The following is a 14,455-nucleotide window of genomic DNA, read 5'->3' as shown; positions in this document are numbered from 1 at the left end:
ACTCACCTTTCCTTCAATAGGCAAAGTTCTTTTCTGTTTTTCTCTCTTGACAGCCACTCCTTTTTCTTTTCCTATCCGTGAAAACACTCCAATTCCTTCAAGAACCATATCTAATCACTGAATTCCTCATGATACCTTATATTAAACCCTCTACACGCTATCCTTCACACTAGTGTGATCTTCTGTGCTGAAAATGAATTAATTGAGGATGTTTGTGCTATTTGGTATGCACTTTTGCATCTCCTACATCAAGCACAAGACCAAGTCTGACTTTTAGCAAATTGAAGGCATCCATGAAGTATCCTCAGACTCCCACTCTGCCCTGATCACAGGACCAAATGATGATGCCAGGAAAAAGATTTTATAAGCTATAAACAAATCAGGAAAATAAGCTTATCAAACTTGATTCTAACTGGATGAATGGTTCTCAAAGTGAGAACAAAAACATGAAATTACAAAATATTAATGTACAAGATTGCTGGGGTTTTCAAGAAAGTTTACTTAAATACATCTTTCATAATGTGTCCTAATTGCTAACTTCATATGTTTACTTCCAGTCACCAATAATTAAAATGATAAAAGTTTATATACTCTCATATTTATTTTTGAGTTTCCTGATAGCATATAGTTTCTTGCGGCAAAATGTATTGCAAAAAATAGGATTAACAAAGAGAAAATCATGCCAAATATACATCAACTTGAAAATCTGCATTCAATAAATAACCTAAGAGAGTGAACAGTACTCACACATAGATGGGAGATTTTATTCCATATCTATTTAAAATTTTTTAATCCTGAGTGACTGCATATTTAATGTGTGTTAAAAAGTTTTAAAATGGAAGTGCTATTGCTAGTTTAGGACATTTCGAAGCAGCAAAAAGCCCAGTTGAAAAGTGAGCATGAACGGATTGAGCCTATAAAGCAGATGTTAGACCATTTGCTAAATTTCTAACAATAAGTTTTACCTTTTGAGTTTAGAAAAAAAAAAGTTGTTCTTCCCTACCAGTAACTTTGTACAAAATATACACATGAGCAAACCTCTAACTTTAAGAATGTTCTAATGTAACATAAGAAAAATGTGCAACTTCATTTCAGCATGCTCATTATAATTTCTGTTGATAACTGTTTTTTTTTTTTTGTCCATTAGGGCTCTTCTTTTCACTTAATACTTACATGAATTTGAAGGGATTCTCTTTAGAAAAAAATTGGAACAATATATTTTTAATAGATGGTGTCCATAAAGTTTGTAATGTAAGCCTTCTAACTGCTTCTTCTCAACAGCAATTTATAAAGCACTCTTGAACAAAAAATTCTCTTTTTTACATTTTATGCCGTATTGCTTTTCAATATCAAGAGTTTGAATCTCTTAAAACACAGACTTTTCTTCTGATAAAAAAGCATATCCAACTCAATACAGTTACCAAGCCAAAAAAAATCTATTAAATATAGTTGATGTTTAACTCAATTTTCTAATGAGGAATTTAGATCACTGAGAAAAACAAGGAAAATGGATTCTTAGTAATACCACATCTTGATACTTGAAACTGTTTATGTATCATAATATTATACAGTTTTAAATTTGTTTTAAAATGTTTCTTTATTGAAAGGTAGAGAGAGAGAGATTGACATTGCTAGTTAACTCTCTAAATGCCCATTACAATGGCCCTGGACCGTAGTGCAAGGCCACAATGAAGACGGGAGCCTGAACTTCCCCTTTTTTTTCCACGTAGGTATAACAGCTCAAGCACTTGGGTCATGTTCTGCTGCTTCCTTAGGTACCTTTACAGGGGCCTGGATTGGAAGTAGAGCAGCCAGGAATAGAACTTAGCACATACGGGATGCCGTGCTACAAGTGACAGCTTAAGTTGCTGTGCCATAATGCTGGCCTTAGTTTTAAAATGTTTTTTCTAGGCCAAAGAGCCAATTTTGTCTTTGATATTTTTTTTTTTTCTGTGTTGTTGTGTAGTATGTAACACGTTTCTAAGCTTAGTGTCAAAGGGCACATGTTTTGAACTATTGCTCAAAAATGACAATGAATGGTACAAAGTTCTCATGGGTGCTATTCTCGGACTATTGATACAACATCATATACGAAACTACAGCAGGGTTGCAACAAAAATGTAGACTGAATTTAAACAGAAGTTGCTAAATAGATTATTGTACTTTAGAGTGTTAGCCCCCTTAGCTAAATACTCTGAGAAATCCAATCCAAAGTAACGAAGTTTGAGTTTTGGAATATAATGTTGTGAGTTATGCGTGTTTTTTGTATGAATTGATCTAAATACACACAGAAGATTCATTTCAGTTAAGTGTGTAATAATTGGAAAGAACTTTAGGAATAACACAATTTAGCTTTTCATAAACTTGCTGTCCACATTCCTTGACAGGGTATGCAACCTCTGTGCAGCTTTACCAGCATAATCTGATTTTTTTTTCCCAATCCTGTAGAGGCTTCCTTGCTAAACAATAATTTTTTAATCATGATCAGAAACTTACACTCTCTGTAACTTTATTCCAGTGCAAGAATCTTCAAAAATATAGCCAATATTACCCAAACAAAAAATGGTCCTTCGCAGGTCACTGTTTCAATAGGAGGATACTTCGTCTACTATAGTTTATTCTAAATTATTTGGTCTTAGTCCAAGTTCATACAACAGGATGGTGTGGATTTAAAGGGCCCAGGATTTAGTGCTGAATTTTGCAGCTGATGGCCTAGCCCACTGAAAACTGGAGGATGTAGCATGTGTTGGGTAATCTAGTAAGCAGAATGAAGAATTTGAAAGGAATGACCAACAAATACTACAAAAAGTCCAGGTACCAAGTCAGAAACAGGAGTGACTGTGATGTTCTTGGTGCCATAGGTACATGCTCTATGTAAAGATACCTACATTCAGGCCAATGTCACAGACTGTGGCAATATCAATGGCCATATTGGCAAACATTATATTCCAATCTTCAAAATCTAGAATATCTTTACAAATGCAGGTTTCCCAGTGGCATGGCGTGTACCCTTTGCAATGATGAGAACTCCTTCAATTTTGCACAAATCACTTGGGCTCTTTCAATTAGCTGTCCTTGACTTCAATTTCTTCTATAAATCATACTCTTTGGCAAACTATCAATCAGATGGAGCAAACGAGCTTTGCTAATAAAAAGAAATTCGTTATAACCCTGGCAAACCCTGGCAAATACAGTGCACTGCCAAAGATGATGCTGCCTTCAAAAGATTTTACAGTTGTTGAAAATATTTAATTAACCAACAAATTGAACACAATATTGAAGTGACTAAATTTTGTTTTGAAAGGAAAGGTGAGGATGGTGGGATTCTAGAAAAACAGAATACAAAGTGAATAAGCCTGAGTTGAGAAAAGGTTCTCCTGGGAAAATTGAAACAATATATACTTCAATGCACGTTGAAGAAATGTGAGATCTTGTAGTGTCTCTGTTCCGAAAATTTTGTGGTACCTTGGTCCAACTGCATTTTAGAATCCATGACTACAGAAGGAACAGAAAGTAACATCTGGTTTAACACATTGGGCAATTTAGCTTTCTCCAAACTATGTTAATTAAGAAGTCAGTACCTACAGCCTCACAACAACAGTATTTTGGAAACAGCAAAGGTAATTTCTCCCCAAGGAGCAATACTGGAGATAATTTGTCTAATATTTTTTGGATTCATGATGGGTTTTTAAAAAAATCTACAAAGAGAATGCAAACAATGTGAATGAACAGGGAAATCATGTGGGTGCTAAGTTGCACACTTCTGATATGGTTCTGTACTAAGGAAAATTTTGTCTTTTGATGACAGTACTGATTGTTTGGAAATATTTATACTATTACTTTGACCAGAGAAAAAGTGAAGGTGAAAGAAAACAGTGTTAGGACTAATACATATAGGCAGCTCCCACCAGTCGCCCACCAGTCACAGGAATAGTGGTTTGGTGGGGGTTTGGAAAATGTTAAGTGTTGACATCATGTCAGAATGCTCTATGAGTTTGAGAAACTTCTGGGCATTGTGGGATGGACAAGCTCACATGCAACAGTGTATTTAGTAAAGAAACATTTTATCTTCATTATTTTAAGTCAAAATCCAAGTAAGGAAAACAAGCAAGTTAAAAAGTTACTTTCTATCAGCAAATATTGGCCCTTCCTTACAATAGCACTGTGCTAAAACATTGTTCAATTCTGAATATACAGGCAATTTAGAAATGTAAACATTTTTACATTTCTTTGGAAATGTAAATATTCTTCTAAGTTAACTTATTAATATTTACCTGAAAATATAAATTGCGTAATGATTTTATGAAACTTAATAGAGATCATTAAGTATTTAGGAAAATAAACTGATTGTCAACGGTTATGATGCCCGCATTTTAGAATTGTTGGTTCTATCTCTCAACAGATAGATACGAAATACTTAAAGAATGTTTTATTTTACTCGTTTGGAAGAGACCACAGAGTGGAAAGGACATGCTTCACTGATGTGGAAGTGAAAAAGTTAAGTGCAACGGTTAATCTTAACTAACTAATATTTGTCAACTGAAAATATCATAAATTATTTTATGTAAATTTTTGACTGCTAAGTTAGAAGTAGTCATTTTAAAGCTGCAAATCAAAACAGGTTATAGAGCCAGTACCAAGTAGAAAAAACTCTTACCTGAAATAGTCTTTTGTTCTCTTTTCTTCTCTACTCTCCCTGAAATGAGAAGTGGCAATAAGTTGCAGTGTAGGGCCATGTGACCTTGCTGTAGCTATCATGAAAACTTAGTACATGGCACTTTCCAAGCATAACTACAGCCTCAGTCACGTCCAGCAGTGTCCCAGAGATGGCTCGGGCACAGCTGTCAACACGAGAAATGTTATCAAACCAACTTTTGAAAGGCACAGATAAAATAAGTAGTCATCAAATATGCTGCTGGGTTTTTATAATCTTCTTAATAATTAAGGAATTTACTCATCAATGAGCCACAAATGTGCAAATCCACATAGAAAACACTACTGGGAAATCATATTTGAGAAGGTCACCCAAACAGGGAATACAACAGAAAAATAAGATGTGCCTCCAAAGACGCAGAAGTTTAAAGACATGACAGGGTACAGTAACTATTTTAAGAATGCAAGAGGTATCCATAAAGTTTTGGAAAATGTGGTATATTACATGGAGTTTGACATATATTTGGGATTTGCAGAATTTGGAATAAAAAAAGGCTGACTCCTGGCAAAGGGAATTGTATGGGTAAGGGCACAATGGGATTGGAGCGGAGAGGTATGCTGAGTGCTCACTGAATAACAATGCTGTGCCCGGGAATAGGACTGTCCTGGAGATAATGCAATTATTGATGGGGTCATGGCAGTAAGAGTTGAGAGGAGGGAAGCAGTGGGTGCAGGTGATATTAGGAAAAAAGAAGTAGTAAGGCCAGGGCTACAAAATGGGAGTTGAGAAAACAGTCAAGTTAGCTAGGTCACCTGAGACATAGGTAAAATATGATGGGAAATTGGGATGATGAATTTTGCTTTCAGTCAAGGCAGTAAGTGGAGGATAAAGACTCAGGTGAGTGTCGCTGAGAACACCCACTGAGAAAAGCAAGACACTGTTTCTGGGCTGTGAAATGGCACCATGAGAAAAAAGAAAGAGTAGAATTCCAGGGAGATCAATAGGGTGTAAGGACACAAAGAGTTTGAGAAAGGAGGGGACAGTGCAGTTCACACAGTTGTCACCAGATTGTGAGAGAGCAGTTTTACAGAAACAGGATGGAGAGTCAGTGTGAACCTGGAGAGGTTAAGGACATAGCTTCACGTTCATAAAATATGGCAGCATCTAAATATGCTGGATGGGCAATAGCTTGATGCAGAGCAAAATCAAGGTTCCATTAATGATCAGAGACTGAAGCAGGCTTTAGGACTTAAGACCAGAGCAGTGGTGTGTGTAAATAAAGCTACTGAAGGGAGAGAATTGGTTTGGCATGAGTACGTGTGTGCCACCCTTCCAGCTGTCACTTTGGTTGCCTATCAATGTGTCACAACTGGAAATAGTTATTGTGTGACCATGAAACACATGGACATTATCCTAACACTTATCTAAGTTTTTCTACCACTCCTTCATGTCCCTTAAAATCTTAAAATATGAGGTGTAAAATGCACAATATTGTCTCTTGCAGTTGCCAAAGGCATAGAATTCATTTAACTGGCACCTTGAATAATGGGCCATTTCATTCACTTGGGTGATTTCCAGAGGACTTGTTTGATGCGATTTATTTCAATGATTCTAACAGACAAATTGCACAAAGTAATCCATTTAAAGGACTCATTCATTACAAGTGTGGTGAGACACATCCTCATTTAAGTTTGTGATGAGCAAGCCTCTGTTTACTATTTGGTTATAGATTTAGAGGAATCAGAGGCTGCAAACATTTTTACAGATTTAAAAAAGATAGTATTCAAATACTGAATTACAAAATGTATAAAGAGAAATAGCTTTTTGGAGACTCCTTAACTTATTTTAAGATGAGGCACAAATTCTGAAGTTTGAATGTTTTTGACATAAAAACATACTGTGGTGATCACAGTGTCCCAGTGTTTGATATTTCTTTCTGCTGGTAGTGTCCACCCATTCTGAATCAGGCAGATGTGCAAAAACTAGTAGGAATATACAGAGATAATGGAGGGAAAGCTCTGCAGTTAAGACTTTAAACATTTTTATCTTCCATTTCTGTCTCTCGGGGAGCATCAGATAACAGTACTAGGATACTTAAGGAGCCCCACTCAGGTCCGTGTAGCCTTGTCACCAGCCAATAGCCAGTGTGGAACAGAGGCTGGCTGCCAGTAACCAGCATCAGCCAACTAAGTGCATGAGCCCAGTTAAGTCGTCAGTGCACTGCAGGGCTAGTCAACAGCTTGACTACAACTTCATGGGAGACCTAGACTCAGTATCACTTAGAAAGCCACTCACTGGAAACAGTGTGAGATGGTAAAAGTTACCATTGCTCTAGTTCTAAGCCTTTAAATTCGGGGGAAATTGTCATATGTATTGTAAAATTCAAGTCGCTTACTTACTGAAAACAACATGCTTACAGTGATTCTATTATTGAAATCTACTTACATTTTCACTCTGAGTTATAGATACACTAAATTTCAAATTACAAAAGTCTGAAATGGATATGTAAAAGAACACATATGGATCAGTGCACATACAGCCTGCACTGTTTAACTGCAGGCTTCTTCTACATTTTGTTGTAGGCTCTTTATCTGCTCTCGTTGGATGATGTGGTCTCTCATTTTCACAATGTTCCCCTCTACAGAAAGATGACTCCGAGACCTACATCTCTCGCCAACCTCCGCTTCTTCACCTGTTCTTTGGTTCATGTTCACCCACCCCATAAACAGAATTTCAGATCTCTCCTCTCCCTTCTTGCTGCCATTGCACTGTTCCATACACTTGGATATCTTCTTGCAGGATTAGACTCTTGATTTCTTTCCTTCATTTTTTTTTCCGTCTTTTCAGTTTGATCCTTCCTAAAGATCAATCAGATTGTGACGCTGAATGATTCACCACAGTCTGCTGCCATTCCTCAATCACGACCCAAAAACAAAACAAAAAACAACAAAAAAAAGAAAAACGTTTCCATTACACCAGAAACGACTTCTCTCCCTCAAGTTTCCACTGATGCTTGTCCTTGTAATACATTGCCACGTTAACTCTACTCTTCCTTTACAGCTTAGCCCAAATGCCATCCTTTCCATGAAGTCTTTTCCTTTAGCTAAGCTTCCCCAACTCCCAGGACAAACTTCTGCTCTTTTTTTTTTTTTTTAAATACTTGATTATTTGAAGGGCAGAGTTAGAATGATAGTGAAAGCAAGAGTGGAAGAGATCATTTTTTTTTTTACTTGATCAATCCCCAAATGGCCGCAACTCCTCCCACATGGGTGACAGGGCCCAAGCACTTGGACTGTCTTCTGATGCCTTCTAGTTTACTGCAGGGAGCTGGATAAGAAGAAGAGCAATCTGAACTAGAACAGATGTCAGTGTCAATCCAACCTGGCGGCATCAGACTGGCCTTAGTAACCTTCCCCTGCACTTCTTAAGCCTTTCAATCTTTCGCTTACCATAGTGCTAACTCTCATAATTGTGTGTGGCTTGTTTTCCCCTACTGGATTGTAGCCCCTATAAGGTATACCATGATTTCTGTGTCTCTTGTTTCCAGACATCAACTGCCTTCTTCGAACAAATACTCTTGAGTTGCAGTTGACATGGGAACAATGTGCCATACTCTAAACTGGCCTAAGATGCTGAAAAACATGAAGCATGTTTTAGTATTGCCAAAACTTAGTGAAAGTATAACTGATAAGAGAGCTTTTAGTAGGTATTTATATTGCAACTGGCAACCTAAACAGCCATTATGTTAGAAAAGTGGGCAATAAAGAAACGGAGAAGCTTTTAGAGCAATGAACATGCATTCTATCCTCCTTGGGCTCCATTTTATCACAGATTCCAGTTTAAAAGCAAAGCATTAATGTTTGGTTTGCATCTTATTTCTGTTTAAACTGGATGTGGCACTTCACCTGTGAGGAATTAACTGTAATCTCATAAAAACTGAATTTACAGAGCAAAACAACTCATTGTTATCTGAAAAAAAAAACATATTTAATTGAATGCAAAATTTCATACTTCATGATTATTTGTGTAACCAGAGTCTTGATGTTTTAAAAAGCTATTTTAGACTTGAGGGTGTTGATGGTGCTCCATGGAGAAGCATGAAATCTAGTATGTTTATAATACATTTCAATGCTCTTCTATGGGAGTAGTCTCTAAATCTCAGTGATTGCTTCTGATCTTTTAAAAGCACAGGTACCTAAGTGGCAATTTGATGATGTATCTTCAGTAATCAGTGGGTGAATTTACGTTAGACTCAGAATATCTGGCCTGACATTGTAGCCTAGTGCCTAAATGCTCATCTTACAACTGCTAGTTTCCCATGTGGGTGCTGGCCAATACCCCAGCTGCTCCACTTCCCTTCCTGTTCCCTGGTTGTGGCCGGGGAAGGCAGTCAAGGGTGGCCCAAAGCCTTGAGACCTTGCATCCACATGGGAAACCTGGTGGACACTCATGGATTTGGATCAGCTCAGCTCTGGCCATTGCAGCCACTTGGGGAGTGAGCCAGCAGATGTAAGATATTTGTCTCTTCTGCACTTTGTAAATCTGACTTTCCAATAAAAATAAATAAATCTTAAAAAAAACCCATTCATAATCTCTTGTACGTTCAAGGGAAAATAAATTATGAATGCATATGCAATGCATATATATGTATCTATGTAACATACATGAGTGTACAGGTGAGTATGTTTATGTGTACACCCACAAACAGAATTTTCATGCTCAAATGTCATGCCCCCTGTAAAACAGATTCTCTTCTGCACTTCCATGTTTGTCAAGTCTGTCATGGAATCTTATCAAGCTTTCTTTCCTGCACCACCAATTTCTCAGTAGCCAATTCTAAGTTTGCATTCATTTTCAGACATTTTATCTGCCTGGCTCTGAGAGGTATTATTAATCACATCCTGTTGCTAGGATACCTGAGAATGTTCATTTATGTCCGATGTTTCTCTGGCAAACTGCACTATGAAGAAGGCAGAGATTCATGACAGGGAAAATTACTGTGCACACTCTGTATTTTTAAAAGGAGGGAGAATACATACAGCCACAGACAATGTGAACTCTCATAATTTTTTAACACAGATTTTGTTTCATATAGATTTCAATAGAAAACCACTGGTGGTATATTTGGATAAGACGGCTTTCTGGTACTTATGTGTGTCTCAGTTAACCAGGAAAAGTGAAAGAGAGAGTAGGGTTTTAATTTTTTTTCCACCTTAGCAGGATTTAGAGTAAGAGAGGATTTCAGATTTGTTTGCTTCAAATACTCAATTTGTGGGTAAGGTTAACCAGATTGTAGTGCTGGTTGATTTATAAATCAGACCTGAAGCTCAGGTTACAACTATTGCCACATTCGGCTATTTTAACGAAAGACTCACAAGAAAGTAGTTTTGTGAATCTGTATTTTTGGAGATAATAGAAAAATGCCTTCATTAATAGTTTCAAATAATTTCAGGACTATTATTGTTTGGGGTACTTTCCATCTATACAAAAGATTCCTGCTTATTATAAGCTGTAATGAGACAGAGTATAATCTTTTTTATTTATTTTTTCAAAGATTTATTTATTTTTATTGCAATGTCAGATATATAGAGAAGAAGACAGGCAGAGAGGAAGATCTTCTGTTCAATGATTCACTCTGATCGCAACAAGGGGTGCACATTGCTTTCTCATGTAACAAGTCTTTTGGATACATTCCTAGAAGTGGTATTGTTGGGTCACACGATAGGTAGATTTTCAGTTGCCTAAGTATTCTTCATAATGACTTCCATAGTGGCTGCATTAGTCTGCAATCCCAACTCTGGAGTAGGGTTCCTTTTGCCCTGCAATCTCGCCAGCCAACGTTGGTAGTTTTCTGATATGAGTCATTCTTGCTGGAGTTAAGTGGAACCTCAGTGTCATCTTTACTTGAATTATCCTTATTGCCAAAGAACTTGAGCATTTTTTCATATGCTTGTTAGCCATTTGGATTTGTTACTTTGAAAAGTGCTCTGGTGTTCTTTGCATATTCTGGAAATTAGCTCTTTGTCTCCTATGTAGTGTGCAAAGGTCTTCTCCCATTCTGTTGGTTGCCTTTTTACTTTGTTGATCATTTCCCTTGCTGTGCAGAAACTTCTTAGCTTAATGCTGTCCCGTTTATTTATTTTGATCTTGACTTCCTTTGCTTTTGATGGTTTTTCTAGGAAGTCAGTGTCTACACTTATATCTTGCAGAGTATTTCCAAATTTTGTTTTCAAAAGTTTGATGGTTTCTGGGTGTAGGTTTAGATCTTTTATCCATTTAGATTTGATCTTTGTGTATGCTGAAAGGTGCCGGTCTTGCTTCTTATTTCTGCAGGTTATTAATCAGTTGTCCCAACAACATTTACTCAAGAGTCCTTCCATTTTCCCTGGATTGTTGTCTGTTTTCCCCTGCTCTCTATTTTATTATCTTGTGTGTGTGTGTGTGTGTGTGTGTGTGTGTGTGTGTACACAAGACACATACACACACAAGATTCATCTATCTATCTCTCTATCTCTCTATCTATCTATCTATCTATCTATCTTCTTCCCTGATAGTTTCACTGCAGACAAATTGAATTAATTCAAATTTTATTTCCATATTTGTTTCTAAGTGATATTAGCAGTGTTATTATCAGCACCATTCTAATGGTAGTAACTAATGTGTTATTGTTATCGACATATTATATATGATCAACTCATTTATTCTCCCTCAGTATGAGGTCTCACAAAATTATTCCCATCTTCAGGTAAGGAAATTAAGACATATATTTAAGTAATTTTGTCAAATTGCTCAAATACTGAAAAAACTAATGAGTAATGGTAGGAAAATATAGCCATTGGAGTGGCAAGGCAAGGCAAGTAGGGTTGGCATTCTCGATTAGCCACATACAAGCAGTCTAGGTTTTGAGAGTTTCCTAATATATCATTTTGTTTAGAATGTTTCAACAGACTATTATTCTAATAGCCACTTATTGTTTACCAAATTATTTGAATGACTCAGCTGCTTATTTTAATTGCTAAATATCTAATCACTGTGTTTCAGGACTAGAATGTCATAGAAGACCTTCATATTTTGAATTTTTCAGTAGTTCACTATATTTAGTATCTTCTATGAACTGAGATCTCTAGTTATACTTCAGCATCATTTACTGTGAAGTTGATAATGATTATTTCTATTTCTCAGTGGTGAAAGCTCAGGGTTGTTTCTAAAGATAAAATGACAGATAGTGAATAGCAATACTGGAATTTGAAGCCAGGGATTTTTATCTTTATTGAACTTATTGGTTATGTTGTTTAAGGGCAATTTTGTGGAATGACAAAGAGCTTAGCTTTGTAATTCTGACACCACTCACCATGGCAGTTATTTTCTTTAAGTCAAACTGGATTTATTTATAAGAGGAGTAATAAGCACAAGTAGATACTGAAAGCAGGCACAATATCAGTACTTCACATTTAAACAAAACAAAGAATTCAATAATAATCTTTCCCTGTTCTATGACACAATAATTTCTACAGCATGTTCACCTCCGCCCTGGCACACAGAAAACAGTGTATTGCTAGGTCAGATATGTAGCTAGGAGGAGAGACAAACAGGAAGATCGTCCACCCACTGGTTCACTCCCCAAATGGCTGCAACGGCCTGATCTGAGGCGCTCTGAAGCCAGGAGCCAGGAGCCTCTTCTGGATCTTCTATGTAGGTGCAGGGTCCCGAGGCTTTGAACCATCCTCCATTTTTTTCCCAGGCCATATGTAGGGAGCTGGCTGAAAAGCAGTGCCTGCTGGGATTAGAACTGGAATCCATATGGGATCCCAGAGCTTGCAAGGCAAGGAACTTAGCCACTACACTACCATGCCAGGCCCACTCCTTTTCCTTTTTCCCCTTCTCTCCAGCACTGACAAGGGAGAAATGGTTTTCCGGTTTGGAGAAGTTCTTAACTCTCCTGCTCATGTCCTAATCCTTTTGAAATATGAATTAATTTAATGAAACATAAGTTGACATGATAAGATTCTTCTCAATCATGGGCTTAGATCCTAAGAGTTTAGATTAAGGTTTATGGTTCAATTTCTTATTCACAGTGTGGGTGGACTAACAAGTTTCAAACTGTCAGTAACATGAGGGGTCCACACAGAAAGAGAACCGGCAGGAAGAATCTGACGGCCCCCTTGCTTCACTCTTTGTAATAAAGGGCAGGATTTTGACCAAGTGGCTTAACTTTTTCAAGATTCAGTGATCTAAAAGAAATAGTACAGGCCAGATGGGAAAGGATTTTAAGCAACATATTACTAGTTAGGAATGGATAAGCTCACTTATCTTAGTCCAATCAAAAGCCAATCTAAAGAGATCTTGTTGACTAATAGTAGGAACTGGTCAAGGAGTTAGTCCTATGATTATTCCCTGGATGCATATGGGAATAGCAGTGGCCCCAGCAGATACTGAGGAGGAATGTCTATAAATTTGTGGAAATGCATTGCCCTCCTGCAGTTTCAGATAAACTCCACTCACTCCTCTGTCTGTTTCTATCGGGTTAGTTGACATGTTGCTAGGATGTGGAGGCAAAGAGAGCCATTCTGAACAAATTGCGTACTGTGAACAGTGACAGAGACAGTGTGTGCTGAGACACAAACACTGGCCCTTCAGAAACATCGATGCAGCTAGATCTGGGCCTCTGAGGTTGACCATCTGCCTTGGCAGAGCTGCCTCTCCATCTGCACTCCTCAGCCCTCGGGGCTGCCATCCGTCATAGCATGCAGGAAAGAACTGAATGCTCAAAGAATTTCCCTGGGATGATCCCTCTACAAAGAACTAGCCAAATCAGGAGGAGGAACAATTGCTTTAGGTGGTCTTGGAAATTTCCAAGTACAAAATTTCTTCCCATTTAGATCCATCTGACAAGCAAATAATTAATGTGACAAGAAACAGCCCCTTTCAGATTCCCAACACCAGCCTGGGTGAATGACACCTCAGAGTAAAGCATTTGATATGCAAGATCTCATTCTGAGGCAGTCACTTTTGGCAGGGAAGACGTTTACAAGACCTTTAGATGTTGAATTCAGATTGGCAAGAGTAAATACGCAGTTACTGCCAGGCCTCAAATAGCTCTGTGAAACAGGAACACTAATTTTAATAACTAGTTTAATGTCAACTTCAGTTACTGACTAAACCAGGGATGTGTGTATCTATACTTTTCTTTGTATAATAACATGCTTCTAGTAAGGGAAGTATAACAATCATTTTTAAAAGACTGCATATTACAAATGTCTTTTATGGCATTCATTTTATAAGAGAAACTGCAATGACATATTTTGGAAATAGACTCATAGCATGCTTTTTCATTTCTGCACTAGGATAAAGGTGACCAGAATGAAAAATCTTGAATATAATTTCTTTTCCCTTAAAACCAAGACTAGTTTAACTAGCAAACTATGGCAAAGTAATACTTGCCTATTTCTAGGCCAAGCCTTGGGAACAAAACTGCTTCTACTTTCCAAGTCTTTGAAAACTTGCCCTGGAAGAAGTACACAATATAGGAAGTCAGACTACACTGAAACCACTTCACTGTGAGGAAGCTTAAGCTCCCTGCGAGTGGAGATCGATAGGAAAGAGTGCTGCCTGGTCAGACCATGGCCAATTTCTAGCTGCCCCAGCTATTACAACTTGGGGGCCAGATGTGTGACTCAAGAAATCATCCTGGAAGTGGAATCTTCAGCTTCAGTCACTTCCAAATTCGCCAAGAGGATTCTAGACAAATTGTCCATCTGTATGCTTGTGTGGGTTCCTAGCCCAAAACTACAAGCAAGATAC

The 14,455-nt window shown here is 37.5% G+C and overlaps 1 protein-coding gene across 1 annotated transcript in view; it reads right to left on the bottom strand.

The window, feature by feature from the left end:
* Positions 1 to 14,455, bottom strand: part of CHST9 (carbohydrate sulfotransferase 9) — a 216,754-nt gene that overhangs the window by 122,819 nt on the left and 79,480 nt on the right. The window contains exon 2 of the mRNA XM_040984694.1: positions 4,658 to 4,696. Within this exon, the coding sequence (XP_040840628.1) occupies positions 4,658 to 4,696 (39 nt within the window). The remainder of the gene's footprint in view (positions 1 to 4,657; positions 4,697 to 14,455) is intronic.

The sequence above is a fragment of the Ochotona curzoniae genome, unplaced genomic scaffold (assembly GCF_017591425.1).
Source record: "Ochotona curzoniae isolate NIBS_2020 unplaced genomic scaffold, NIBS_Ocur_1.0 contig_43, whole genome shotgun sequence".
Lineage (NCBI taxonomy): Eukaryota > Metazoa > Chordata > Mammalia > Lagomorpha > Ochotonidae > Ochotona > Ochotona curzoniae.
This window is presented reverse-complemented; position numbering and strand designations above follow the sequence as displayed.